At 35.0% G+C, this 27,899-nt stretch overlaps 2 protein-coding genes and 1 long non-coding RNA gene across 9 annotated transcripts; 2 read left to right on the forward strand and 1 right to left on the reverse strand.

Annotated features, from left to right (window-relative positions):
• Positions 1 to 1,678: 1,678 nt before the first annotated feature.
• Positions 1,679 to 10,181, reverse strand: LOC122047325. 3 transcript variants are annotated; one of them, XR_006130523.1, is made up of 6 exons: positions 9,881 to 10,181; positions 8,783 to 9,047; positions 2,710 to 2,817; positions 2,405 to 2,560; positions 2,099 to 2,288; positions 1,679 to 1,988 (listed from the first exon to the last, which is right to left on the reverse strand). It is a non-coding gene; the product is annotated as an uncharacterized LOC122047325 (long non-coding RNA). The 3 variants fall into 3 exon arrangements; XR_006130522.1 differs by having other exon boundaries at positions 2,099 to 2,285; positions 9,828 to 10,181; XR_006130521.1 differs by having other exon boundaries at positions 2,099 to 2,285; positions 9,881 to 10,180.
• Positions 10,182 to 15,224: 5,043 nt separating this feature from the next.
• LOC122047327 (probable serine/threonine-protein kinase PBL16) lies at positions 15,225 to 19,350 on the forward strand. Of its 5 annotated transcripts, none has more exons than XM_042608513.1 (7): positions 15,225 to 15,627; positions 16,043 to 16,353; positions 16,431 to 16,578; positions 16,869 to 17,005; positions 17,225 to 17,323; positions 18,251 to 18,374; positions 18,843 to 19,350. In XM_042608513.1, the coding sequence occupies exons 1-7, from the start codon at positions 15,564 to 15,566 to the stop codon at positions 19,184 to 19,186; spliced, it is 1,227 nt and encodes a 408-aa protein (XP_042464447.1). In that variant the 5' UTR covers positions 15,225 to 15,563; the 3' UTR covers positions 19,187 to 19,350. The 5 variants fall into 5 exon arrangements, with proteins under 5 accessions (XP_042464447.1, XP_042464448.1, XP_042464449.1 ...); XM_042608514.1 differs by having other exon boundaries at positions 15,233 to 15,627; positions 16,431 to 16,566; XM_042608517.1 differs by lacking the exon at positions 15,225 to 15,627 and adding an exon at positions 15,634 to 15,798.
• Positions 19,351 to 21,799: 2,449 nt separating this feature from the next.
• LOC122047326 (pumilio homolog 15-like) lies at positions 21,800 to 24,296 on the forward strand. The gene is made up of 5 exons (XM_042608512.1): positions 21,800 to 23,144; positions 23,218 to 23,377; positions 23,492 to 23,655; positions 23,730 to 23,991; positions 24,076 to 24,296. Exons 1-5 carry the CDS (start codon positions 21,808 to 21,810, stop codon positions 24,178 to 24,180), a joined length of 2,028 nt encoding a protein of 675 aa, XP_042464446.1. The 5' UTR covers positions 21,800 to 21,807; the 3' UTR covers positions 24,181 to 24,296.
• The last annotated feature ends 3,603 nt before the right edge of the window (positions 24,297 to 27,899 follow it).

Consider the following 27,899-nt stretch of genomic DNA (forward strand, 5'->3'; position numbering starts at 1 on the left):
TGAAGGCGCCTTTTAAGTGGCTAGAAGGTGTCTCATATGAACAGTGCGAATGCGCCTTCCAAGACATTTGAGGCGCCTTCTATGAAGTATATCAGCCTTCTATACGAAGGTGCGAGGCCGCCTCTAAGCCTCTTGGAGGTGCCTTCCATGAGGCAGATCAGCTTCTAAGCTGATCTTGTTTGCATAGGTAATACTCCAGTTAGCCGGAGTTGAGCTCACCCGAACCTAACTCAAACCTTCTCCTCAAACAGACTTCCTCTCCAGCTTCTCATCCCTCGAACGTCGTGCGCATCTTTCTCGTCTACTGGTGTACTCTTTCGCAACACCTCATCCCTCGGATGCACTGAGTCGATCGACTCGTTTCCCGTGCCATCCTTCTCGCTAGTTGCATCTGTCACTCGACTTCTTCTGCTCCTAAGTTATTGCATATTTAGAATCTAACTTAACTTGGTTAATGATATCAAAACTAACACAGTGTACTTTGAGACCTGACTCCCATCAATCATCAATTTTGGATATTAATTATTATTTCATTTTGTTGAAATACTTTAGGGATTTTTTTTTTGGGATTATTACTAGGAAATCTTGTGAATGTAAGATTTTTTATTTTTTATTTTTTTAAAAATCCTTATATTTATAGTCATTCATAAAAATTGTCTATTATTATTTTATATAAAAAAACGATGTCATGTATCCACCGTTTGCGCTACGTCCTAGGGGCATTATTTTATAAAAAAATATTTACTATTAGAGGATTTAATATAATTCATGAATGTATTTTGAGAACACCTAGTGAATCTAAGATTTTTTTTTAATAGACAAACAAATCATTTAACATATAAACTTTCCTAAAAATTTAGATTATATTTTAATATATATTTTTTGAATATTAAGATAATTAACTACCAAAAAAAACTTTGGTTAAATAACAATAAATATTGATAACATATTTGGATCGTTGGTAAGTAAAAGATGAATTTTGAGAAACGATTAATTGTATATTAGGTGTAATATAGCTTTTTCTCCCCCCAAAAATGGATTATATAGAACATAAATGGAGAAGAAAATGAAAGGAAATCATTCCTATAATTTATTATAATTTTGTATATAGTATTAAGCGTTTAGCACCTTGACAAAGAGCCCAATAAGAAATTGAAAAGGCGGCAAGACAAAGTTCTTCCACCACCTTAATTGTTTTTCTCCTTCTCTGAACCATCCACTTATTTTTATATTATAGTTTCAATATAACTCTTTTCCCTTAACTTTTTTCAATAATTTTTAATTTTTCATTGAGATGTAATACTTTCACTAATGACTCCATAAAAGCAAAAGCAGTGATTTTCCCCGTACATTTGTAAGAATTTTTCTTTCAAATACTAAACTTCTAGACCGTTCACCATGAGCACTTTCCGATTTACATGAAACCAGATCGGTCACCCAAATTCGAAATTACTTTCAACATTTTTTTTTCCTTAAAAGCAAAGGCTACAGAGCACACAGATTTTTTATGCTGTTAAAGTTGGACTCCTGGCCATAGCACCTTAGAAGCGGTTACTTATGTGAATAAAAATAACAATTGGCACATATGCAAGTGCCAAGCACAGATTATGACTAACGATTCAATAGAAGAATTGGGAACACAAACCTCACAAAACCAGTTATATTAACAAAGACCATGTGATCTAAAACTTCCAACTTCCTTGTTGGCCTACTTTAGCTATTATAGTTGTATAGATGAGAACAATCATGCTTAGTTAATATCACAAAAAAACAGTAAAATATTGTAATAAACTAAAAGAACAATGCCAAAATTCAGGCAAAAACTTATGAGCTATAAAATCAGAACTTAATTTCAGATTGTAAGCAAGATGCATTTACTTGGGTTCTTAAACTGTCTATGCACTTGTTCTTAGAAAATCGGCAATGCACAAAGCAATGTCAGCAGGAACATGTTTCTGACCTTCTTCCCTTAAATGATTTAGATAAGTCTGCAAAGAAAAATATAAACAAATCAGTTTAGCCTAAAAAATATCATGGAAGGATAGAAACAACCACTCAAAAAAGTTGATCTGCCTTTAAAGAGCCACCGTTCACATACTCCATAATAATCATAGATTGCCACAGCCTGTCCCCTTCTTTCCCATCTAGTGCTGGAAGCCACTTACAAGAAAGCTGATGACCATAAATATTCACTATGTGCTTGTGATTCCTCAAAGCACCTAGACTCCTTACTTCCCCTAGAAGAATGCACTCAAATTCCTTTACTCCATCAGCAGATGTCTGATCTGCTATTAAATATTGAACCAGCACAGTTCAGGAAATTACTTAAAATATTATTGTAATCTATGGACAAGGGAATATAGATTATATCTACTATTGGCCAGCAGATTTCATATGCAATCACCTTCACTGCAGCATCAACAGTTCCAAATTCGCAATGGATAACTGATCTGGAGGTGCTCTTGGTTTCATGACTCAATGAGAGAAGGAAAAAGCGATGTAGGTAATGGTAGAATTCTCAGTTTCAAGTGGCACGAGAAGCCGATTAAGAGGAATATACCTGAATAGAATAATGCAACAGGAAAACGGTTGTATCAGTTAGATTATATGTTGCAAGAATACAGCTTCACAGACAAGCAAAATCATAAAAGTATAATGTTTCATTCATGTTTTGGATTTCTTTTCCTGCTTTCAATGTGGATAACTGACCTGGAGGTGCTCTTGGTTCATGATTCAATGAGAGAAGGAAAAAGCGATGTAGGTATGGTAGAATTCTCAGTTTCAAGTGGCACAAGAAGCCGATTAAGAGGAATATACCTGAATAGAATAATGCAACAGGAAAATGGTTGTATCAGTTAGATTAAATGTTGCAAGAATACAGCTTCACAGACAAGCAAAATCATAAAAGTATAATGTTTCAATCAAGTTTTGGATTTCTTTTCCTGCTTTCAATGTGGAAGTACAACATTGAAGCACCAGATGAGTAAGAAATATACATCTTACACAGTTTCTAAAGAAAATTGACACACGAACAAAGGATATGCCAACTATCTTTTTGTGAAAGCCAATGTTTCCTCATCATGACTCATTACCTCGAACAATCTTTTTGTGTAAGAAGCTATTTCTCCATTGTTCCTAAACCATAAGTGTTAATCTGAAGCAATGTCTAATTTGGTTGAGATGTTAGTCCAATGCCCTCATGTTAGTCCAGAGATAATGCCTAATTGAATTGAAACCTCGATCGAAAAGTCAAAAACAGATCAAAAACTGATCTAGTCAGGTAGATATTTCAGTGCCAGACAGAAGCAGTTGATTAATATTTTTGTTTGTTTATTCTATAAATTCTTGTAGTCATCGTGTTAACTGGTTAAAGCTAAAAAAATCTAGTAAACTGATGGGTTGTCCAGCATATTTTCTGTCGTCTGTTTTTTTAAAAGGCAATACATTACCCTATGCAAAACATAGAAAGGCAAGTGTAGGCTATATAGCATCCATCAAACATTGTATTCTAAGCAAACGTCTTAGATAGAATCAGTCCATTTCTTGCAACCATGTTTCAGATGTATGTTTCATGCCTCGGTAGCAATTAAACAATTAACTAAAGTTACAGGGAACAAGTATGGGTAATACATGTATTTCGTCTTAGTATTGGACTAATTCATAACTGTCAAACAACTATCACAGCCTGTACAGATTTGACAAACTGTGAACAGATTGAACAGCTTGTATAGCTGTGTACCGAAATAAAACAGCTGTGAGCACAAAGTAGGATTTAGTTAGAAAGATATTAATTTCTTATATACAAAATAATTAAGTTCCTATTCTCTCTTCTATGGTAATGTTGTATATAATGGATATTCTCATTCTGAATGTAAGAAAATTTTTGGAGTAATATCAATTATATCCACATTTTTTCACTTAGTATCAGAGCTTTAGCCTTCATTGCTAATTCTTTTTTCTATATTTTTTCATCATGGCCGATTCTCAAACAACCATTTCCAACAACTCTAGCCAATCTATTATGTTTGATGACAATAGTTTAGTCTAGAAAATTGATGATTTGCATAATATTCAGGCTTCCAATCAACTCAACGGGAAGAACTACTTGAAATAGTCTCAGGTTGTTCACACATACCTCAAAGGCAAAGGGAAACTTAGCCATATCCTTGGGACAGGACCTGTCACGACTGATCTAGTTTTTGAGGCATGGGATGAAGAAGACTCTATGATTATGTCTTGATTATGGGATTCCATGAAGCCATCCATTAACGATACATGTATGCTTCTCTCTACTGCTCATGAAATTTAGGATTACATTACCTACACTTATTCAAAAGCCCGTAATGCTTCATAAACTCAAAGTCAAATCAGGTGCTACTAAGCAGGGAGATAAATCAGTCACTGAATATTCCACGGCTTTGCAAAATTTGTGGCAAAAACTCGATTACTACCAAGTAATTGAGATGCAATGTGCTTCAGATGCTATTGTTTTGAAGAATTTTATTGAAAAGGCGCGTGCATATGATTTTTTTGGCCAGCTTAAATCCTGAATTTGATCAAGTTCGAACCTCCAAATCATTGGAAAAGACTGCATACCGTCCCTAGCATAGGTAATCTCTCTACTCCGAGCTGAGGAAAGTCAACGAAGTGTGATGCTTGAGCCCCAACCCATGGCTAGATCAGCCCTTACTGTCAAAACTGACTCGCAGGAGAAAGATAAGTATGGTGTGACTCTAATTAAAGACAATAAAGTCCATCTTTGGAGCAACTATGGTAAGAAACCTCGCCACACCAAAGAGACATGTTGGAAACTACATGGTAAACCACTAAGTCGAGAATGGGGAAGTCGTGGGGGGTAACACAAATCTCAAACACACCTGATCGAGCAATCCCATATTGAAGACAACTCAATCCTTGGTAGATTCAGCGGTGTAGAAATTGAGAAACTTCAAGGATTGTTGGGTTCTTTTGATAAACCGTCTAGCGCATGCTCTTTGACTCTCTCAGGTATCCCCTCACTCTCTTCTTGTATGAATACCTCAAATAGTTTGTTTGATAACTCATGGATAATAGACTCCAATGTCACAGACCACATGACCCCTAATTCTCAAATTTTTCACACTTATAGCCCGAGCCCAAGTAATAGAAAAATTATAATAGCCAATGAATCTTTAGCCACTATTGCTGGTTTTGGAAATGTTCATCTTACTCCTAACCTTATCCTCAAAACGTCCTCATGTACCAAAATTGTCTACCAACCTTGTTTCCATTCAAAAATTAACTACTGAACTTCACTATCATGCCATTTTTTCCCCTTTTTATTGTGTTTTCCAGGATCAAGACTCGGGGAGGAGGATTGGACTTGCTTAGGAACATAGTGGTCTTTATTACCTTGAATCCACTAAGAAGAATAATTTGTCTTTGCCCTTTCACAGTTCTTCCAATAAGGACAATATTTGGTTACATCACATATGTCTTGGTCATCCCTCTTTTAGAGTTTTAAAGGTCATATTTCCTCATCTTTTTCAAGGATTGGATGTTTCTGAATTTTAGTGTGATGTTTGCAAATTGGTAAAATATTCTCGTGTACCCTTTCCTATTAGTAATAAAAAAAATTCTACTCCCTTTCATTTAATTCATAATGACATATGGGGTCCTAATATTCCCAATGTTTCTAGGGCTCGATGGTTTATCTCCTTAATTGATATTGCACTCGGGTTACATGGATGTTTCTCCTCAAATAAAAATCTGATGTCAATATTATTATTCCTAATTTTCACTCAATGATTCAAAATCAATTTGGAGTGAAAATCAAAAGCGTCAGAACCGATAATGCTAGAGATTACTTCAACCAAACTTTGTCCTCCTATTTTCAATCCCAGGAGATTATTCATGATTCATCTTGTGTTTATACACCCCAACAAAATGGAATAGCAGAAAGGAAAAATGGGCACTTACTCAACACTACTCGTGCTATTCTTTTCCACAACAATGTCCTTAAATCCTATTGGAGAGAGGATATCCTTAATGCCGCATACATGATAAACAGACTTCCTTCACATATCCTAGATAACAAGAGTCTCATGCAACTCCTCAATGAATTTTATCCTCATTTTTGAACCACAAATGGACTTACTCCTAGGATTTTTGGGTGCACTGCTTTTGTTCATATCCACAGTCCACTTCGAGGTAAACTAGATCCTCGTGCCATCAAATGTGTCTTCCTTGGATATTCATCCACTCAAAAACGGTATAAGTGTTACCACCCTTCATCTCAAAAGTTTTACATCTCGATTGATGTTACCTTCTTTGAATATACCCCCCGTCTTCTCCAAGTCTTATCCTCAAAGGGAGATTTCGATGACAAAAGATAACACTTGTGAGTCATTTGAACCCATTAACGCTCTTGATCTTCCTCCTACTCAAGTTCATATCGAATCACCTTCTATTCCATCTAGTGAGTCTCCTCCTAGTGATACTCTAAGTATCCCTCAAGTGTATTCAAGTAGAAAGGCTGCTCCATAAGCGATTCAAGTACAAGAACCTCAACCATAAACCTCCAACCTTGATGCTAGGATCATGGTAAGTTCTGATCCACCTTTACAATCTACTAAATCACCCACTGACCTAACAGATAACCTTGACCTTCCCATTGTTGTTAGAAAAGGTACTAGAGAATGCTCCAAACACTCTCTTTATCCTCTATCTCACTATGTTTCTCTTAAACATCTATCACCAGCCCACAAAAGATTCATTGTGAGTCTAAATACCAAGACTATTCTCTAAGGCATTGTCAAAAAGGGAATAGAGGGATGCCATGAGAGAGGAAATGGATGCATTAGAAAAGAATAAGGCATGGGAGGTTGTTGAGAAGCCAAAGGGGAAGAACATTGTTGATTGTAAGTGGATTTTCACATTAAAATACAAAGCAGATGGATCGCTTGAGAGATATAAAGCTAGGTTAGTGGCAAAAGGTTATACTCAGACTTATGGGTAGATTATCAGGAGACCTTTGCTCAGTTGCAAAAATGAATACTCCGAGTTCTACTATCTTTGGCTGCACACTTCAACTGGCAACTCCTACAGTATGATGTGAATAATGCATTTATTCATGGAGATTTAGATGAAAAAATTTATATGAACCTCCCACCAAGATTTGAAGGGGATAGTAGTAACAGAATATGTAAACTGAGGAAAACTCTTTATAGTCTAAAACAATCTCCTAGGCCATGGTTTGAAGGATTTACAAAAATCGCGAAGAAATCTGGGTATAACCAAGACCAAGGGGACCCTACTCTCTTTGTTAAGCACTCAACAGCAAGGAAGGTGACCGCTCTCATAGTTTATGTAGATGATATCATTGTGACCGGAAATGATGAAAGGAAAAACATGATCTAAAGTAGCAACTAATAAAGGAGTTTGAAATAAAGGAATTGGGCAAACTAAAGTACTTCCTTGGTATTGAGGTAGCATACTCTATCAAAGGAATTTTCATTTCTCAACAGAAGTATGTGACTGATTTGTTAGCCGAAACGGGGAAGATTGGGTGTAAACCGATTTCTAATCCAATGGATCCAAATCACAAGATACGAGAAGCTAAGAACCAACTGTTAACAAAAGAATGTATCAGAGGTTGATTGGTAGGCTCATATAGCTTGCTCACACTCGTCTAGACATTGCATATGTTGTGAGTATAATCAACCAATTCATGCATGATCCAAGAGAATCTCACCTTCAAGCTGCTTACAGAGTATTACATTACTTAAAAGGCACTCCGGGAAAGGAAATTTTGTTCAAGTGATATGAGACACTAGCTTTAAAAGCTTACACAGATGTAGACTATGCAGGTTCTCTAATAGATAGAAGATCAACTACAATATTGTACTTTCCTTGGTGGTAATATGGTGACATGGAGGAGCAAGAAGCAAAATGTGGTGGCAAGATCATCTGCAGAACCAGAATTTAGAATCATTGCTCAAGGATTATGCAAACTACTCTGGCTGAAGATTATTTTGGATGATTTGAAAATCAAATGGAAATACATAAAACCCTATTGTGTCCATAAGTCAGCTATAAATATTGCTCATAATCCTATTCAACATGATAGGACTAAGCATATTGAAATTGATAGACATTTCATCAAGGAAAAATTGGAAGAAGGATTAGTGTGCATGTCATATGTCCCGTCAGAATTACAATTGACTAATGTGTTAACAAAGGGACTGAACAGTTCTAGATTTCATGATCTCATAATCAAGTTGGGAATGAAAAACATCTATTCCTCAGCTTGAGGGGGAGTGTCAAATAGCTGTCACAGCCTGTACAGATTTGAGAACAGATTTCACAACTGGTATAGCTGTGTCAAACAGCTATGAATAGATTTCACAACTTGTACAGAAATAAAACAGCTGTGAGCACAAAATATGAAATCAAGGGATTTAGTTAAAAAGATATTAATTTCTTATATACAAAATAATTAGTTTCCTATTCTCTCTTCTATTGTAATGTTGTATATAATGAGTATTCTCATTCTGAATGTAAGAGAATTTTTGGAGTAATATCAATTCTATCCACATTTTTTCACAATAACTAATTATCAAAAACAGTAGGAATGACACTAACTAGAAAAATAATTAAAAGAATGGACTCATGTTAAGCATACAGTAACTAGAAAAAAAAATCCAAATAAATCAAAAACTCTGAGAGATCTTTAACAAGTATCAACAACACCGTTCAAACATGATCTAAAAGCACATTTAAGAAGTTTACACTTATGTGGTACCTGAAGATTCAAAAGTTGAAGAGCATGCATAGAAGAAAGTCTGAGTGAAGACAATGAAGTTAGCCTATTATTTGACAAATCGAGCATTTCCAGGTCAGCCATTGAAGAAAGACATGATGGAGGATCAACCAGCTTGTTGTTAGCAATTTTCATTGATCTAATAGAACTAATCTCAGATATAGCAGCAGGTGAGCAATTCAGCTTATTAAATGAGATATCAAGCTCCTGCAGCCTTTTCAGATAGCTGATCTCTGGAGGAAGATATCTGAAAATAAAAGGCGATTATAAATTGGTGTCAAATATAAGCATACATACAATTCCTGGACAGAAGAAAATTTGTGAAAAATAACAGCATCTCTAATCATAAGGAATTCAAGAAAGGAATTTATGTATGAAAACTTAGCTATCTAGGATTTTTAAATGAAACTAACAAATACAAATAAAAATACAAAATTGGATTCTACTTTAGTTACAAAGTGAATTTTCTATTTAGAAAAAAAATGGGAATGAAAATGGTAATGAGATTCTCCATGTCAAAAATTGCTTTAAATTTGATGAAGCACCAGAAATTGAGTTCCAAGACCTTGGGTTACTTCATTCTACCGTTATACTCAGAAGGAAAGGTGGAAAGAATGTCTTTGAGAGTGTAATGTAACAAATGAGAGTTCTTTTTCCATACAATGCTATTTGATAGGAAACGTAAAAGATTGGATTTAAATCCAATGTCACTTTCCCATACTTACTACTTAATTGAACATTACTATTTACTGATAGTGTGTGTGTGCGCTGGATTTATCTTTCCAGAAATAAATATTCAGGTAACACCTTTTATGATATTTTGAATTCTACCACCAAAAAGTTCTTAACAAATAGGATTTCTTGTCCCCGAGGCATTGGTTCCAGAAAAAGCGTGACTAATAAATATCAGCAGAACACCTTTTGCAAATGTGTTGTCTAAATGCCACTGTCACACCTCTAATGGAATAGCAACTGTTAAAATCTTGACTGTATGAAGGGATAAACCATTAAAACAGTTAATTTTTACCGTCATAACCAAATTTTGATAAGATTATTTATTTCAAGGAGACAAGGACCAACAGGGGTTCCGAAGACATCTTCCGACGCATTCTCCGTAGAGGGCAACGAGCCATGTTCGAAGTCTATAGGGATGCTGACCTCGTCGATCGAGTCGTCAGCCGCGGAGCAAGGTTCCGTCGATTGGGGCGCGCCGCCATCGGACTACGGAAACGCAAGAATCAAGCGAACAGAATGGAAACTTGGGAGCGGAAAGTAGGTGAAGGCCGCATTGGCAAGGGGAAGGATCGGCCGAAGACGGCGATTGCTGCTGAATGTTGCTGCTGCCTAAACCCTAAATCGATGGCAGAGGGAGATAAATATGCGTAATGATTAGAAAAGGAGGTGAAGAAATTATTATTTTATTGGAAATGAATTAGGGATTGAATAAACTCTGTAAAATTGGAAATTGAAAAGGATGAATATTTACCCTCTGTTTAGGAGGAGGTGAGTAAAGGGGAGGGAAAGGTAAACATGGGTAAAATAAATTTTTACCCTTGTTTGGGAGAGAGTGAGCTATGAAGGGGAAGGGGAGAGAAGGGTAAAGCCTCCCCTTGCATGCTCGGGAATAAGCGAAATTCCTTACACCCCAAATTGGGGTGTAAGGAAGGGTAAGGAGAAATTATTACAATTATATCCTTATTTATTTTTTCACATGCAGATTTATTAAAAAAATAAGAGGATATTTTTATAAATTTGTATATTTAACCTTCATTCCATCCCTTTCCTCTCACATAAACTTTCCCTCCCTTCCAAACAAGGGTAAGATAAATATATTACTTTCCTTTCCTTTTCCTCCCTTCCCCTTCCATCCCCTTCCATTAATGAACCTTACCTCACCCCATCCAAACAGAGGCTTAGGGGTGGGCATCGGCCGGTTTGGTCCGGTTTTACCCTATTACGGTTTTATTTTTTCGGTTTCGGTTTTAAAGATTTTTGATCCAAAACCAAACCATTTTATTACGGTTCGGTTCGGTTTTTATGTAATACGGTCCGGTTTATACGGTCGGTTATATACGGTTTATACAATGAATTAAATTGATTTTGTGCTACTACAAATATTAGTTTAGAGACAAAGAAAAAGTATCAATTTATTAAAATAATTATGAATTTAAAGTAATATTAAAATTTTGTTATCCGGTAACAATAAGTAAATATAAATATATAATTTGATTATGCTATTATATTATAAATAATTAGAAATTAATCCACTTGTATGATCAAATATCTATAAAAATAATGTTTTAAGTATAATACGGCCGGTTCGGTTTTTTCGGTTTTTTGGGAGTCAAAACCGGAAACCGAACCGAATAACCGAATTTTAAAAAACTTAAACCGAAACCGGCCGAAACACCGAAAAAACCAAACAAAAAAAACCGAAATTTTTCGGTTCGGTCGGTTTTTCCGGTTTGAACCGAATTTTGCCCACCCCTATGAATATTGTTGAATCTGTGATCTGAAAAGATGAACGGAACGGGAATTCACCGGGGCGTACGAAGTTTGGGAATTTACGCATCATATTTTTAAAATAATTCAATAGTAATTGATCCGGCCCATAAAATTTACTGGAGTATAGGCATATTTAGTGGAGTAGTAGATGGTGTCTTAGGGCTTTATTAATAATCATATTTATTAAATGAGTTTTTTTTTAATGGTATGAAAGTTATTAAAATATTTTTAATAATTAAAATTTTAAATGAATTTTTTTAAATTCATCCAGAATTATCAATAAAAATTATGTTTAATTTAAATAATCAATAATTTTCGAATAATGATCATATCTGACACGTCGACAAAAAAGACATGCAATCCAAATCGAAAATTTTTTAGAAAAATGAAGTTTTTCTTAATTATGAAGTTAACAAAAAATTTTAACCAAAAATACCCCTAAAATTTTTTATAACACAAATTTTATTTTAAATTATAAAAATTAAATAAAAAGAAAAATATGATATTTTATTTTAAAAATAAAGTTGTATTTTTGAAAAAAAAACCTTAACAAAAGGAAAAAAACATAAAAGAAAAAAAAAGGAAAACGTAAAAAAAAAATGTAAAAACAAACGTAAAAAAAAGTTAAAAAATGTAAAAGAAATAAGACTGAAAACATAAATATTAGAAAAAGTATGGTTGATTTTGTAATGGAAGGTAATACTGTAAATATTAATCTAAGTTATATAGAAAAATTTTTAAATAAATAAATTTTTGTTATATTATCTAATTGAGCTAAATATTTTATTCCCAATAACTTTAGTTATATGATTATATATGATAATCATATAATCTTACTTAATCAAATAAATCTAATTAAAATATAAATCTTAAATTTTACCTTTATAATGGTTCGAAATATTTTTATTCAGTTTTCTTTTTATTTTATAAACCTCTTATAAATTTAATAATGGAGATGCCATAGTGTATATGCTTTTTATAATATTAAAACTAAAACAAAAAAAACTAAAGAAAATAAAACAAACAAAAAAATAACACGGTAATTATATAAAAATATACCAATAATTATAGTTGGCTATGGATAGGCACACTATTTTTAATATAATAATTTCTATTATTGTAAAAGGGGCACACAGTCATCTTCCAGATTGAATCTCTAAATGAGATTTTTTTTTTATAATTCATAAATACCATATCAACAATATAAAATTTATTATTTTCTTCCTCATAAAAAAAAAATCTTCATACAACTTTTACAAGATCTTACATTACAAATGATATATTTTTATTTATTTATTTATTATTTAATATTTCTATATAATTTTCATTTAATATTTTAATTAATTATGATTTTTGATTTAATTTGTTTATAATTTTAATTAATAGATTAATTAATTTATGATTTTTAATTTAATTAAATTTACAATTTTTATTTAATATGTAATTAACTTATGAATTTTAATTTAATTATAATCATTTATATTTTTATATTTATTTTTAAAATAATAACCTGTTAACCATATTATTGAAAGTTTATCTTTATATATAAAAAAGGAATTATTATGGACTAGAAATAAAACATTATGATTATATACTTTATGAAATTAACTTTATTGCTAAAATAATTTATAGATAAAATAATTCATTTAAAAATTGTTTTGAAAGGTCAAATATGCAACAATATTTCATCGTTAATCATTGGATTTCTCTTCGTGAGAAAAAACATGTTTTACAAAACTTTTCTTGAACTAAAAACCTCAAATTTTATATTCACAATGATTAAATTTCGTTGTTAAGTTTTTTTAATTTTATAAACCTATTAAAAAATTGGCATCGGAGATGCCTTAACTTGCTTGACTTCTTATTTTATCCTTTTCACCATAGCTGACTTTTTAATCACTTTTCTCTCTTTCTCTCATCATTTTTTTACATTCAATTTTTCTTCTCTTTTCTCTTCCTCCAATTAAATTTTTCTTTTTTTTTTTTTTTTTTTTTTTTTTTTTTTTTTTTGCTCTTTTACATATCCCATGTACGTTTATTCATGTAGCAAATTTAGGGAGTTCAAAATAAATGATGAAGGATATATTTAAATTTTTTACAACTTCAAAAATCTATAAGATCTGAAACGAGGACAAGTTAAGTTTTTTAGGTCAATTAGTGGATTTTAACTGAATTAAGTTAGATCATGCAGATTTGATATCTTGTGTGTAAGTGTATCGGGACTTAGAAATACAAGAAGTCAAGCGTAAGGTGTAACAAGCAAGAAGGATGGCATGGGAAGAGAGTCGATAAGTTCAGTGCATCCGAGGGACAAGGAGCTATAAAAGAGTATACCAATGAACGAAAAGGACACGCGTGCGACACATCTGAGGGAAAGAAGCAGGGAACTACTTGAGGAAAAAGGTCGGAGTTAGATTCAGGTGATCTTAAATTCGGACGACCGGAGCATCACCCAAGCGAGCGACACAATGTTTCTTTGATCAAAACTAAAGTTTGATATTATATCTACCTTCCTCTCATTTAATTCTATCGAATCAATGCAAGTTTGTAGAAATTCAAATAACTTAGGTCCATCGGTGGATTTTGATCAAAATCCACTGATTGATTTAGATAACTCATATTGCATCTATTTCAGGTTATGTAGATTTCTGAAGTTGTAAGGAGTTCAAAAGTATCTTCAATTACTTATTTCAGGCTCTCCAGAGATGCTCTAGGATTAAAATTTAGTGGCACGTGTAAAAGAGGAAAAAAAAGAAAAATTTAATAAGAGGAAGGACAAGTGAGAGAGGAAAGTTGTATGTAAATGAGAGAGGAAAAAGATTAAAAAGTCAATTTTGACAGAGGGGAAGAATTGGCAAGCCAGACAAAGTTAGCGCACCCATTGGTAATTATCAAATGATGGTGCAACTTTTGGTGAATTCCCAAACCCATATGCACCCTTTGGTAAATTCCTAAAAGATGAATATTGTTGTCGTGGAAATTTTTGGGACGATACCGATCACCTCCAATATTAATATCGACTTAACGAGTTAGATACCTAGATTTTAAAAAATGACGAGAACATATAGGGCATGGGGCATGGTATAATGATAAAAGGTAGAATGAGCTCTCATATAACAAGAGATTGAAATTCACACAACTAATCACATGTGCTTATATGTTCAAACTATTCAAGATGTTGAGCCGCCCGTCAAGACTTATTTCCCCTTCTTGAATTTTCTCAGAGTTGATGGTATCAGGCAGATATTGGTTCATCGTATTTATACTTCTTGAATTTACTCTGATCTATTAAATCGGTCATCTTTGATATTAATCGATTCAAAATATTAATATCTTAATTTAAAAAAGAAAAATTAGTGAGAAGGTGAAGAGGAACCAGAAAATATATACGCGTGTGGCTGAGCTAGTTGAGAGCAGTCCTCCCCAGTTTGCTCTCTAGTTCAGGTGCGGCGGACGATCGACGTCGACCCCAGGCCCTTGTACATTGGAAGTTTGCTAATACACCGCTACTTCCAAACTCCAAGCTACTGGATTAATCATACAAGCTGTCTCTCTCTCCCGGCCAAAAGTAATATCCTTTGATTGACCATTTGTTGCTAAAAAAATTATAAAAGGCTCCCATTCGAAATTCTTGATTAGCAAGGGGCTCACTCTAGTCTTTGTCCTTAATTTATTCTTATTTACTTACTTCGATCACATGTGTATTTATTTATTTGGGTCAAAGGAAACGGCAAGAAATGCTTAACGTTGTAGTCCACAATAGCTTCCGATTTTTTTATCAAACAAATTTAAACACATCAAATCTTAACTCGACTTACCTCGGCTCGTTTACACTCCGTGGATATCCACGGGACCACAGCACCACGCCGAAGGCGACTTCTCCATGCGCACTTTTGCTAGCTCAAACTCCACTACCTCCTCCACCTTCACCTGTTGGGTCTCCATGGACGGCGCTACTCGGTCCACCACATCCAAATGCTCCCCTTCCCCATCATTGCTTCACTAGACCATGAAATGAAAGCTCCACCCACTCGTCTCCACTTTGCAGCCAGTCTGCGACCAGGAGGTCCGTCATAAGCATTCGTCAATAAATCTGTAGCGATTCAAGAGCAGCAGCCCCGTGCGCTTCCTTCACCGAAAGGAGTGAGCTTTGGTCGTGGATGCCATCCTATCTCTGTCCTCAACCCTACTTGTGAAAAAGATCATCTTTGGCTGATCTCGCGCCTGGTGAGTTGTATTGGTAGTTCCTGGATAATTAATGGGTAACTGCTGGGTCAGAGGGAAGACATCCGTCTACGGAGTGTCATCCAGTGCCAAGTCAGGTGGGTCTCCTCTTTTTTAACTCCAGTGATTTGGTTGTCTCTGAGAGTTGATTTTTTGTTTCTTATACTTATTTTTTAGTTGCTAAAGCTGTGATATTTTTCTAAAGAGCAAAGTAGATACGTGCTAAGTTTGATAAAGAAACTTCCTATTTGTTCTCTGGGGGTTTGCAAGTAAGGAATAGACACATGGTTTTCCTTGTATTCTTTAAAGTTTTGAAGTTGCTTGTGAATTTTTGGCCTGAAACCATTATAGACTTTGTATCTTTTGGGGGAAACAGATTTAGCAATGTTTTCTTTTGATAATCGTGCTTATGCCTTAGTACAAATAGTCAGGTTTTAGCTTGTGCTGTACTGATGCATGTTAGATACACCAAAGGAAGCATGGGTTGTAAAAGCTTGTTTTGTCCATCAACAGAATGCCCAAGACTCCAGACACATGTTGTGAGACAAGAGGAGAAGGAAGGTAGCAAATTGCCTTCAAACCCTGAGGAAGTTGAGGATTTGCGACGGGATACAGCAGTAAATCCCCTCATAGCCTTCACTTTCAGTGAGCTGAAGCTAATCACAGGGAATTTTAGGCAGGATCATGTTTTGGGTGTTGGAGGATTTGGTAGAGTTTACAAAGGTATGATCAGCGAAGATCTCAGGGATGGGCTGCAACCCCTTCAAGTAGCAGTGAAAGTCCATGATGGTGATAACAGTCATCAAGGTCATAGGGAATGGCTGGTATCCATCTCCAATAACTCAATTGTTGGTTCTGTCTCACTACTGTATTTTTTGCTATAACAATATGGTGTTTACAGGCTGAAGTTATATTCCTCGGGCAACTTTCTCATCCAAATTTGGTCAAGTTGATTGGTTACTGCTGCGAAGATGAGCATCGAGTCCTAGTTTATGAATTCATGGCTAGAGGCAGTGTGGAGTCCAATCTCTTCTCAAGTATTTCTTCAGGCGATCCTCATGATTCTATTATGTTCTTGTTTGCAAATGAGATGGACCTTTTTTGTCTGGTTAATAAAGATTCATGAACAGTCTGAGTGTGTTTTTTGGTCAATGCTGTTACCTTATATCTATATGATTTTGAACCAATGTGCACTCCTATGCTATATATACAACACATTTCCCCCAATTGTCACACCTTGTTTATTTGCATCTTTTGATTTCTTCTGTCACTTATGAATTTCATGATGAATTTTTAATAGAACTTTTAGATAACTAATGGATTATATGCTGTTGTGCAGGAGTACTGCTTCCCCTTCCTTGGTCTATCAGAATGAGAATAGCATTAGGTGCTGCAAAAGGGGTTGCTTTCCTTCATGAAGCCAAGAAGCCAGTCATTTACCGTGATTTCAAGACATCAAATATTTTGCTAGATCAGGTCAGAAATTTCTTAATGATGTTATGTGTTCACTTTGCTACATAACAATCTACAAATTATTTTCACACTATGCTGTAGCAATATGAACGTCTTTTCACTAATTTGTATATGAAAGCAAATAGAAAAGGTATTAATAGTTGAGCAAAGGAATCTCTTATGCGCTCATATTTTATATTCAATTTAGCTAAGTAAGTTCATTTATCCGATTGCAAAATATAGATATGCAAACTGTGTTTGTCTACTGCAACCCTTGAATGTGGTCCATGGGAAGTTCAACCAATGCAGTCCTACCTTTGCATCCAGCAGCATTTCACACAAGTATATTTAATGGGCATGACTCTACTGCTAGAATATAAGATAATAGACTTGGTATTACGGCAAAAATATTGATAGGCAAGACGCTTCTATGAGGCCATCTTAAGGAAATTTACAGTTGATGTTACATGACTTCCCAAAATTCTATTCCTAGAATACAATGTCTATTTTCTTGAAATTGTCGAGCCTGCATTACTCAACAACTTCCCGAACTCTCGGGAGCAAAAAAATCGAACACTGGAGAAGAAAAAGAAGCAGCCATGCAATGATGCTTTTTATATGAGTGGATGAGCTTACTCCCTTTCCATAGAAAGTTTTAGCTGCACTTTGAATATTTTGCCTTTGGGGGACCGCCTCATCCTAAGGGACAATCATGTGTAGGCATCCCTTCAATGCATCGCCGATCTAGAAAGTACAATCTTCACACTCCTTTTTCTGTTGACTGTTTGCCTCAGCCAAAAATTGTGGAATTTTCACACTGTCATGATTCATGACTGCTGGAGCATTACTTCTTTTATGCGCTAGTCACTATTCCAAAGACTAATAGTCATCCATGATTTACCTCCTCTTGGGACGGATTGGCAGGGTGCTGGGGGCGAGCGTAGTTGCCTTTTGCTATTATGACTGCTAGAGCAACAAGTTGATCAAACCAGTTCAGTAATGATTAACAATTGGTCCGAACGGGATTGGAGAAGTGGACTCGTTTATAATAACAGAGATGTAGTTTTTGAGAATCCTATTTTAGCCATCTCCTTAAATTTGTTGTGGCCTCCAAACTCACAATAGCCCTTTGGTAAATTTCCCTCTTTTTCTGGCCTCTGTCGTCTCATGTTCTCATCTAATGTTCCTCGTTGAAATAAAATTTATTTGGATTCAACCACAAAAATATTGTATGAGTAGCATATATGATCATGGTTTTATGAACTGTAGGAATACAATGCAAAGCTTTCTGATTTTGGCCTTGCAAAAGATGGACCAGAGGGCGATAAATCTCATGTCACTACCCGAATAATGGGCACTCACGGATATGCTGCACCTGAATATATTATGACAGGTACAATGAAGCAGTCACCATTGATACTGTCGATTTTTTTTCTTCTTAATTTTCTACATTTACATTTGAAGTTTCTATAAAATTCCCATTGGATCCGTTTCTCTTAACAACAACAATAAGTCAGATTGTAAGTATTAGACAAACATAAATTAAGTTGGGTAAAAAAGATTCTTGTTTTTTCGTTAAACAAAGAGTTACAAGGAATCTAATTTCACAAATTTCTTGAAACAACATCTTCTAAGATTCAAGGTTGTATCAGAATCATTAGAACTATTGTCTTTCTGAAAGTCCTAGTATTTACATGATCAAATTCTCTTCTCAGTATTTATAAAGCATATATGCTTTACTTGAATGTTACTTTCTGGGACTTATTTCTCCTACTTTATTTATCAAAACATTGATGCGATGTCTCTTAAGATATATATATAATTCAAGTGTTCTAACGGGTAGGTTTTGCAATTCATGTAGGGCATTTAACTGCCATGAGCGATGTCTACAGCTTCGGCATCGTCCTTCTTGAGTTGCTCACTGGACGAAAATCGCTGGACAAGTCTCGGCCGGTCCGCGAGCAGATGCTTGCTGACTGGGTCGCTCCGTTACTTACCCAAAAGAAGAAAGTGCTCGGCATGGTGGATCCGAGACTGAGCGGAGACTACCCAGATAAAGCAGTGCAAAAGATAGCGATGTTAGCTCACCACTGCCTCAACCGCAACCCAAAGGCGAGACCCTTCATGAGAGACATCCTCTCCTACCTGGAACCTCTACAGATAGCTGAGGATGTCCCGACCACAATGACAATCATTAATCCTTAGCTTCTTTTTTTTTCCCCTCCTTTTTACAATGTATAAATTAAACAACTAGGTGGATACTGAGTTAGGATTTGAGGTTTTTGAACTGAATTGTAGGTTGGGTGAGTGAACATGATATAAATTGCAATAATCATTCGAATAAAAAGATAAAATAACTTTGTACTTCACTTAGTATAATTTTTAAATTAAGTTGAGACTATGAGTATAAATCCAACCCAAATCCATAAATGTTAAAAACAAAATCATATCTTAGGGTTTAAGATTTAACATTTTGCTTATAATACTTCGGTATATATATATATATATATATATATATAGTGGCATAGCTATGATTTTCACTCAGGAGGGGTAAAGTGACGAAGTCGACAAACGATGATGGTGATGCTGGCAGCAAATAACGGTGTCGGCTAAGCGAAAGAAATCAATTAAGTAAATTTCACCTCAATTAAAAGGTGTTTTTTTATGGAGCATTGGCGAAGCGATGACGTTAGCCAAGTGAAGACAATGACCATGCAACAAATGACAATGACGATGATAGTAATCGGTGTCCGACGATAGTGACTTGGGCTATAACGGTGACAATGACATGTCGCGAAAGATTTTATGAGTAAAATTAGAATTAGAAAAAAGAATATGAAAGAAATTATAGGAAGAAAAAAAAATAAAAAGAGGAAAATAAAAGTTCGGGATTAGAAGAGGAAGAAGAAAAACAGATAAAGAAAAAAATTGACTTGGTAAAAGAGGAAAATGGGTTAAGTTGAAAGGGTGTTAATTGAAATTTTTTGCTAAAAAGATGAGAAAGTTTTAAAATTTATGACTATATATTTATTTTAAAAAAAATTTCTCACCATATTAATATTTTTCTTAAATTTCAGGACTGCAATCGATCCCTGAGTCTTATATAGTCCCTGTATATATATATATTAAGATTTAAGGTTTATGATTTAGGTTAAAAGAAAATAAAAATTTTAAAAAAAATACTAGACACACGAATTACTTTAACAAAACTCTCTCTACTTGCAATTTAAGCAGAAAATTCATCCATATTTTGGTAAAGCTTAATTAAAATATTGTTTTTATACACCCGTTAGAAAAATTTAACCCAATTCTCTCTTTTTAGAAAAATATTGTTTTTTTAAAAAAGGTATTGTTAAATTAGGATAGTTTTTAGTAACTTGTTAATATTTTAGTGAAGTAATAATTAGTCCATTTCTTTAATTTTTGAAAATAGATTAAAATTCAATGCTTTTAATTTTAATGGGATGAAGCTCATTAATTAATTAAAAAGAAATTTTAAATCGTTAATAGGACAAGGTTATTAACTAAGATAAAAACAATTAGTAATTAACAGAAAAGAATTAGCCTCAGACTCCATTATTAACATATAAATATATTTATTTCTTGATATTATCTTTTGGATTGATAAACAAGATGTAACTTTAAGATACTTTAATAATCATATAATTGTAAAATTATCTAGTCGTTTAAATTTTTAAGTTGAATAAGTCATTGTGTTACTTTGTCAAAAATGCCTTTATGACCTTTTAATTTGTTTTAACTTAAAAATATTTAAAACAACAAAAACAAAATAAGGATGCATGATTTAAATAAAAAAATAAACCTTGTAATGTTACACGTAAATTAATATGACTTTGTATAAAGTTTTTCTTTGGTTAATTAGTAATTAACTAGCTACAAGATTAATTAAACCATCTTATTTAATTAGCATTGACAAAAAAAAACATAAAACGTATTTTTTGTTTTTGGAAATTAGAGTAACAATTAATATCCACGGACAAAAAAAGAGAATTTTTCCTGTGAAAAGACAAAATTAACCCTGCATCCATGCATGCCTACCATATATTATTCGGATTCTTCTTAATGCAGGCTTATGAAGCGGACCGTCGGCGATTTATTCGGTCTCTTCTCCGCAGCTACCGCTACCGCCGCCGCCGCTTCCGTTCCTATCCGCCGTGGTAATCGCTTATTTGTTCTCTCACAAGTGACAAGTGGTGAAGCGCAGCAGCCCTTTCTCTCTCGACGGTAAAAATCACTTCTTTTGGGCTCAGTTTTGTTTGCAGAGACAAGTTGCCGCTTTGTTAGGATTTCATTACCTTCTTCGTTCTAGGTTTAGTTTTCCGAGCGTATGGATTGAGTTCTCTCTTTATTTTCGCTTCTTTTTTCTTCTAAAGAGAAATTGCTGCGATTGGGGTTTTAGGGATTTTAGAGGTTGAGATGGCTTTGATATGGGATTTTAACTTCGATTGTTTCCTTGTTAAGATAGGTTATGATTCTAATTAAAAAGAGAATTTGAGATTAATTCTATTTTTCTTTCAGCATTGTTTCCGTATTTCTCTTGTTGAAATTTCTCAAAAAAAATTTTCTCCTTGTAATCTGAATAGGAGTTATCCTTTTATTTTTCATGTTCTAAGCTGTATCCAACATGCGGAAGGATCAACAATAAACTATATAGGGATTGGGCTAGATTTATTTACTCTGAATTGATCTTACAAACGTAGATGTTAATGAATTCAGCAATCCTCTTTTAACATTTTTTTTTACAATTAATGGACTGCATTATGATAAACAGTTCGATTGCAATTTTGTAGTCTTCCTCCTTCAACATGGAACCAGGGGACAGTTATCACCACGGTGCTAATCTCCATAACGTACTCGACAATAAAGAAAAGATGACGGCTGAAAATCCCTTTTCTAGTGAATTCATCCATGAGGCTGACATGCTCGAAAGGTCTTCTTCACGCCTAGGAAACTCAAACAGTCTGTTAAGTACTCCTCAACCAAGTTTGGTCTTACCAAACTCCCCGTTTGATTATCAGCATAATTTTAGTAACGATTACGGTGCCTCTTCTTCTGGTGTTAATCGAAACAGAGATGATTTTGATGAGATTTCTAGGCAGACGCCAAATGGTCTTGATTCTGATGTTGAGTTGTCCAACTGTTTAGCTGGTCAGAAGGACAAGGTTAGCGTGGATCGAGCCATGTTAGACTTGCCATTGACTCATATTGTTACTTCAGCATTCGAGGCAATGAATCTCGGTGATAGAATTGCTTCTAATCCTAATTGCAATATTTTCGAACAAGCTTCGTGTAGTCTTGCTTTCTCACCGGATAGAACAAGAGGCAAACAGATTGCAGAAGATGATCAGCAGCAAATTGAAGCCAATGGCTTTGCTTTGGAGCCTGTAAATGCTCGAGTTTGTCATCCAATATCACAGCGGCAGTTCTATACGGATGCGGCCTTCCGAGAACCATGGCACCAGCAGTGCGAATTTAACCAGCAGTACTATACGGATGAGACTGCTGGCGAAGGTTGGTACCGGCATTGCTCTTTCGAGGATGAGGAGAGGTATACAAGTCAGCCTCAGCATCTCTTTACACAACAACTTCAAAACCAAAGTTCAGAGCATGTTCTTGGCAGTCGATCATATTTTCCTACTTCCATTTCTTATGGATCAGCACAAGGGAATGCAAATCATTATGATACTGCCAATGTGGTTAACAGAAATTATAATTCTTCAGAGCTCGGAAGATGCCTTTGCGAATACGGTCACCTATTAAACAGCTCTTTGGTCGCTAGGCAACTTGAGCGTTCACCTGCTTATGACCAATGCCCAAACTTGGTTTTTCCAAGAGGAAATAGATTCACAGGTAATTTTGAGGATAAATATATGTATGATTCATTTGACAATAGCTTTAGAGAATTACGTATATCCGAAAACGCTCCAGATGGTTTGGTTTTCCGAGAAGGAAGTCATGAAGAAGATAATGAGATGTTTGATAATCTGATCGATGATGTTGTTGGGCTAATGACCAATTCCTCGTGGAGTTCTCTCGTCCAAAAGATAGTAAAGAAATGTAACGAAGAGCAACTAAAACGACTAGTTGAGAGAATTTCAAGGAATGGATTCGAACTCTTAAAACTCTGCTGCAATCATCATGCGTACGTGTGTGTATATTTATACATATATATCTTGTAATTAAATATTGATAACCTTTTTGTTCTTCCTTGACAGGACTCGTGTTGTTCAGAAGATTATCGAAAAACTCAGACGTGCTGGACAATATCGCATGATTGTAGTAGCTCTGAAGCCTCATGTAGTGACATTGATAAAGGATAGCAATGGCAGCCATGTTGCAGAGTGCTGCTTCAAGTTTCCACCAGAATACAGAGAGGCAAGTGCAGCCTCTAGCTACTTTTAACTTATGATCATATTTGGCATCTCATAGAGATGCATGTTTTGAACACGCACGTTAGTAGTTATATTGAATTAGATTCACTTTGTTCAGCCACTTTTTGAAGATGCGGTTACTAATTGTGTGGAGCTAGCAAGGGATGGTCAAGGCTGCTGCGTTCTTCAGAAATACATGGAATTGGTAGAGGGAGATCAGAAATTCCTATTGCTGAGAACGCTCACGTCAAATGCTTTCGACCTTTCGCAAGATCCTTCCGGGTACATATGCACCTTTACTTGTTTGCCTGTTCTTTGAAATGTATATAGATTATGAATTCTGCTACACTGAGCAGAAACTACGTGGTGCAACATATTATGGAACAAGAAATTTCATGGGCAACCAATGCAATCCTCGATCAGCTGGAGGGATGTTACGCACTTTTATCGTTGCAGAAAGTCGCCAGCCATGTGGTGGAGAGATGTCTCATAGCTGCAACTGGTGAGAGACTGGACAGCATGATCATGGAGCTGATCAGAGATCCTCGTACTCTTCTTTACATCTCTCAGAATCAGTATGGGAATTATGTGATTCAAACAGCTCGAAAGCAATGCACGGTTGGTCCCTGCCATTTTTTCCCTTGTCTTAAACCTTAATCTGAAGATTTTCTGATAATTTAATTAATTTTTCGTACTGAACAGGGTGCACTACTAGCTGCTTTTCGTGAGGCCATCAGACTCCTTGCTCCAGCACTTGGTTCCAATCCTTATGGAAGGAAAGTTCTTGCGAGCATAAACCGCAAATAGCAGTTGATTTGTGCATCAATTTTCATTGATACACTTCTTTTTTTATCTTCCCCTAGAGTGCAAAGAGTCCGGTAGGTATGTTTCTGATTTTGTATCAAGTGATGAGTGTTGTTTGTAGAAACAAATAGTTCTTGTTGTTTTCTGGCAAATAATTTTGTTTTTAAATTTCCACTTGTCTGTAGGTATATGGTTGCAATTTAATTATAATGAATATGTTGTAATAACTCCTCTACGATGAACCAGTTATAGTCGGTCCCAAGTCTAGATAAAAAAGAAGGATTGTATTAGTTGTCAGTCAACATTAAACTATAGTAAATGTTCAATAAATGAATCCATTAAATTATTATGCTAATGCTAAATTGTTCCCGGGAAGGAATATGTTACAAGTTCTGACTATAATGTCTCGACAATGACCACTACATCTTTAGAACTCAGGTGTAATGTTAAATATGTAAGAGTTAGCACTGTAGTGTTCGACTATAACGTATTGACAAAAATCGCTATATCTTACTTGGGTATAGTCTTAAATAAGTAAGAGTTATCAAATCATAGGTTTGATAAGAACAAATATTATAGGAAAATTAATAGTCTAAGATTTGGAATATATAACATAGAAACTCTCACTGGTAAATCAATGGATGTAGTAGATGTGATGATTAGAAGAATAATTAGTATTTTGTGTGTACAGGAGACAAACTGGATAGGCGGGAAGACAAAGATGATAAAGAACTCTGATTTTAAGTTATGGTACACGAGAAATTGTAAAACAAGAAATAGAGTAGATATTGTTGTAGATAGTTTGTTAAAAGATGAAGTTGTACGAGTAGCTAGAAAAGGAGATAGAATTATAGCCCTTAAAATAATAGTGACGAAAGAAACTATGAATGTAATTAATATATATGCCCGCAAGTAGGATTAGATGATGCTACTAAATCAAGATTTTGGGACGACTTAGATGAAGTATTATAAAATATTCTACCAAATGAAATGATTTTAATAGAAGGTGATCTAAATGAGTATGTCTGAGTAAAAAATGAGGAATATGATAAGGTACATGGGGGTTATGAGTTTGGAGCAAGAAATGAAAATGAGAAAACTATATTGGATTTTACAATAACATATGACCTTATATTAGCTATACGTTTTTTAAGAAAATAGAAGAACACATGATCACATTTAAAAGTGAGAATAATAAATCGAAAATTTACTTTCTTATGATTAGGAAGAGGGATAGCAAGATTTGTAAAGATTACAAGGTCATCTCGAGAAAGCTTAACTACCCAATATAGGTTAGTAGTGTTGAATATACACCTCAAGTATAGTATCAATAGAAAGAAAATATATATAACTCCTAGAATTAAGTGGTCAAAGTTAATGATGGAAAGTAAAATATATTTAAGGAGAATGTAGGTATACAAGCATTAGGTGAAATATACGGTGACTCTAATACGATATGAGATAAGACGATATTAAAGTTGAAAATAGTATTAAGAATGTACTTAGTAAGTCAAAGGGGCATGCACCACTAAGTAAGAAATCTTAATAATAGAATGAGAAAGTACAAAAGAAAGTAAAGGAAAAACGAACAGTTTATAGGGAATTATATATAAGATTGAGAACAACTTTAAAAAATATATACAATAACTAAGAAAGAGGCTAAAAAAGTAGTAAATAAAGCAAAGAATGAAACTTTTGAACAATTATTTCAATTGAATACAAAAGAAGTAGAAAAAGACATTTATAGAATAACTAAAGTAAGAGAAAGAAAGATAAAAGACCTTATCCAAATAAAATATATTAAAGATGAATGTAATAAGGTACAAGCAAATAAATAAAAAAATAAAAGAGCAGTGGAAATGTATTTTTATTAACTTTTTAATGAAGGTTTACATGACCAATTTAACTTAGGTAATTTAAATATGTCAAATGAGTATAGAAATTTAAATTTTTATCGTAGAATTTAAATTTCAAAAGTAGAATAAGTTTTAAATGGCATGCACAGTTAAAAAGTCGTTAGACTAAATGATATTTCGATAGAGGTATGGAAATGCACAGAGAAATATGGTATTAATGATTTATAAAATTATTTAACATGATATTGAAAGTGAAAAAAATGGCTGATCAATAGAGGATAAATACTCTAGTTCCCTTATATAAGAATAAAGGAAGATGTACAAAATTGTGTAAATTATAGGGGTCTTAAAATAATTAGTCATATCATGAAACTTTGAAAAAGAATAATAGAAAAAAGATTAAGGAAGGAGACCACAGTGATCGCAAATAAATTTGGGTTCATGCTTTAAAGGTCAACAATAGAAATTATACATCTTCTTAGACAACTAATTAAAAATCAATATCTACATGTGGTATTCATTGACTTAGAAAAAGTTTATGATAGAGTCCCAAGAGAAATTATATAGAGAATTCTAGAGAAGAGATGTGTTAACATAACATATATTGAACTAATTAAGGATATGTATGAGGATATAATGACTAGAGTAAAAAAAATTTAGGAGGAGTAACTGAAGTATTTCCAATAAAGATAGGGTTGCAATAAGGATAAGCTTTAAATATCTATTTTTTTTAAACTAATTATGGACGAACTCACTTTATGCATTTAAATTACAATACTGTGGTGCATGTTGTTTAAAGATAATGATCCTGTCCGAGTGCTGAGTCAATGGTTGCTGGGGACGTGGCGCTCTCGCTGACTCCGTGTAGCCCTCTGAGTGACGTAGATCTCTGGCGAGAACCTGCAAGCATAAAACCGAGTCGGGAAGCGGATCCCGACGGCGACCCTCCGACGCTCAAGTCAGCTCCCAGCGGCAAGAACTCGAAAGAAAGTGACAAGAACTGTAGCTACAGTGGTGAATCGCGCTTACCTCCGTTGGAGTCTGGGGGTCCTTATATAGGTCTCCCTGAATGCGCGTGCACGCTCACCGAGACGTGCACACTTCTCAAAGCATACCTGTAATGAGTGTGTCAGAAAAGCGTATTTAACGCCATACCTCAATAGCGTGAGCATATCCCTGACATGATAGTGGAAACTTTCGTCGTACGATTCTCTATCTGATCTGGCTGCCTACCATGCTGTCTGTTGGCGACACTTGTCTCGAGGAAGATAGAGTTACCTGCCCCTTTTGTCTCATACCAAGCTGAACGGAAGAACCACTTGGCTAACGTCGCGGTTGGCCGAGCGGGACATCTGCTCGACCAATCATACGATGACCCTGGCGCTGCTCATACGAACGGGAGAACCTCAATGGCCATGGTTCCCGTTCGGTCGAGATGAAAACCACTCAGCCTTCGTCCCGTGCTGTTAAGTCGTGCTAGTCACTCGCCTGGCGTCAGGAGCTCGGACCCGACTCGAGCCGAGCTGTCAAGATGCCGGGTCGGCTTTCCGCCGATCGGGGAGGTGATTCACCCAGTTGGGCGCCTACAGGGTGTTGACCACCTTGACCTCCTGCCGGACGGGCCCCCTTTTACCACTGGATCACATGTCTTCCCTTCAAGTCTAGTCGAAGGAGGCTGAAAGTCCGACTGACTAGACAAGTAGCCTGGTGAGAAACTGGCTGGTCGGCCAGTAGATGAGCTGGATCCCGCCGATTCCTGTAGGATCAGCCTTTTTCTCCCGGTCAGTGCTTCGTGCCTTTGTACTTGGTCATTTTTGGATACTTTTCCTCACCGCTGTCGAGGGGGCGCGGGTTGGTCGGCTACTG

Source organism: Zingiber officinale, chromosome 2B, assembly GCF_018446385.1.
Source record: "Zingiber officinale cultivar Zhangliang chromosome 2B, Zo_v1.1, whole genome shotgun sequence".
Lineage (NCBI taxonomy): Eukaryota > Viridiplantae > Streptophyta > Magnoliopsida > Zingiberales > Zingiberaceae > Zingiber > Zingiber officinale.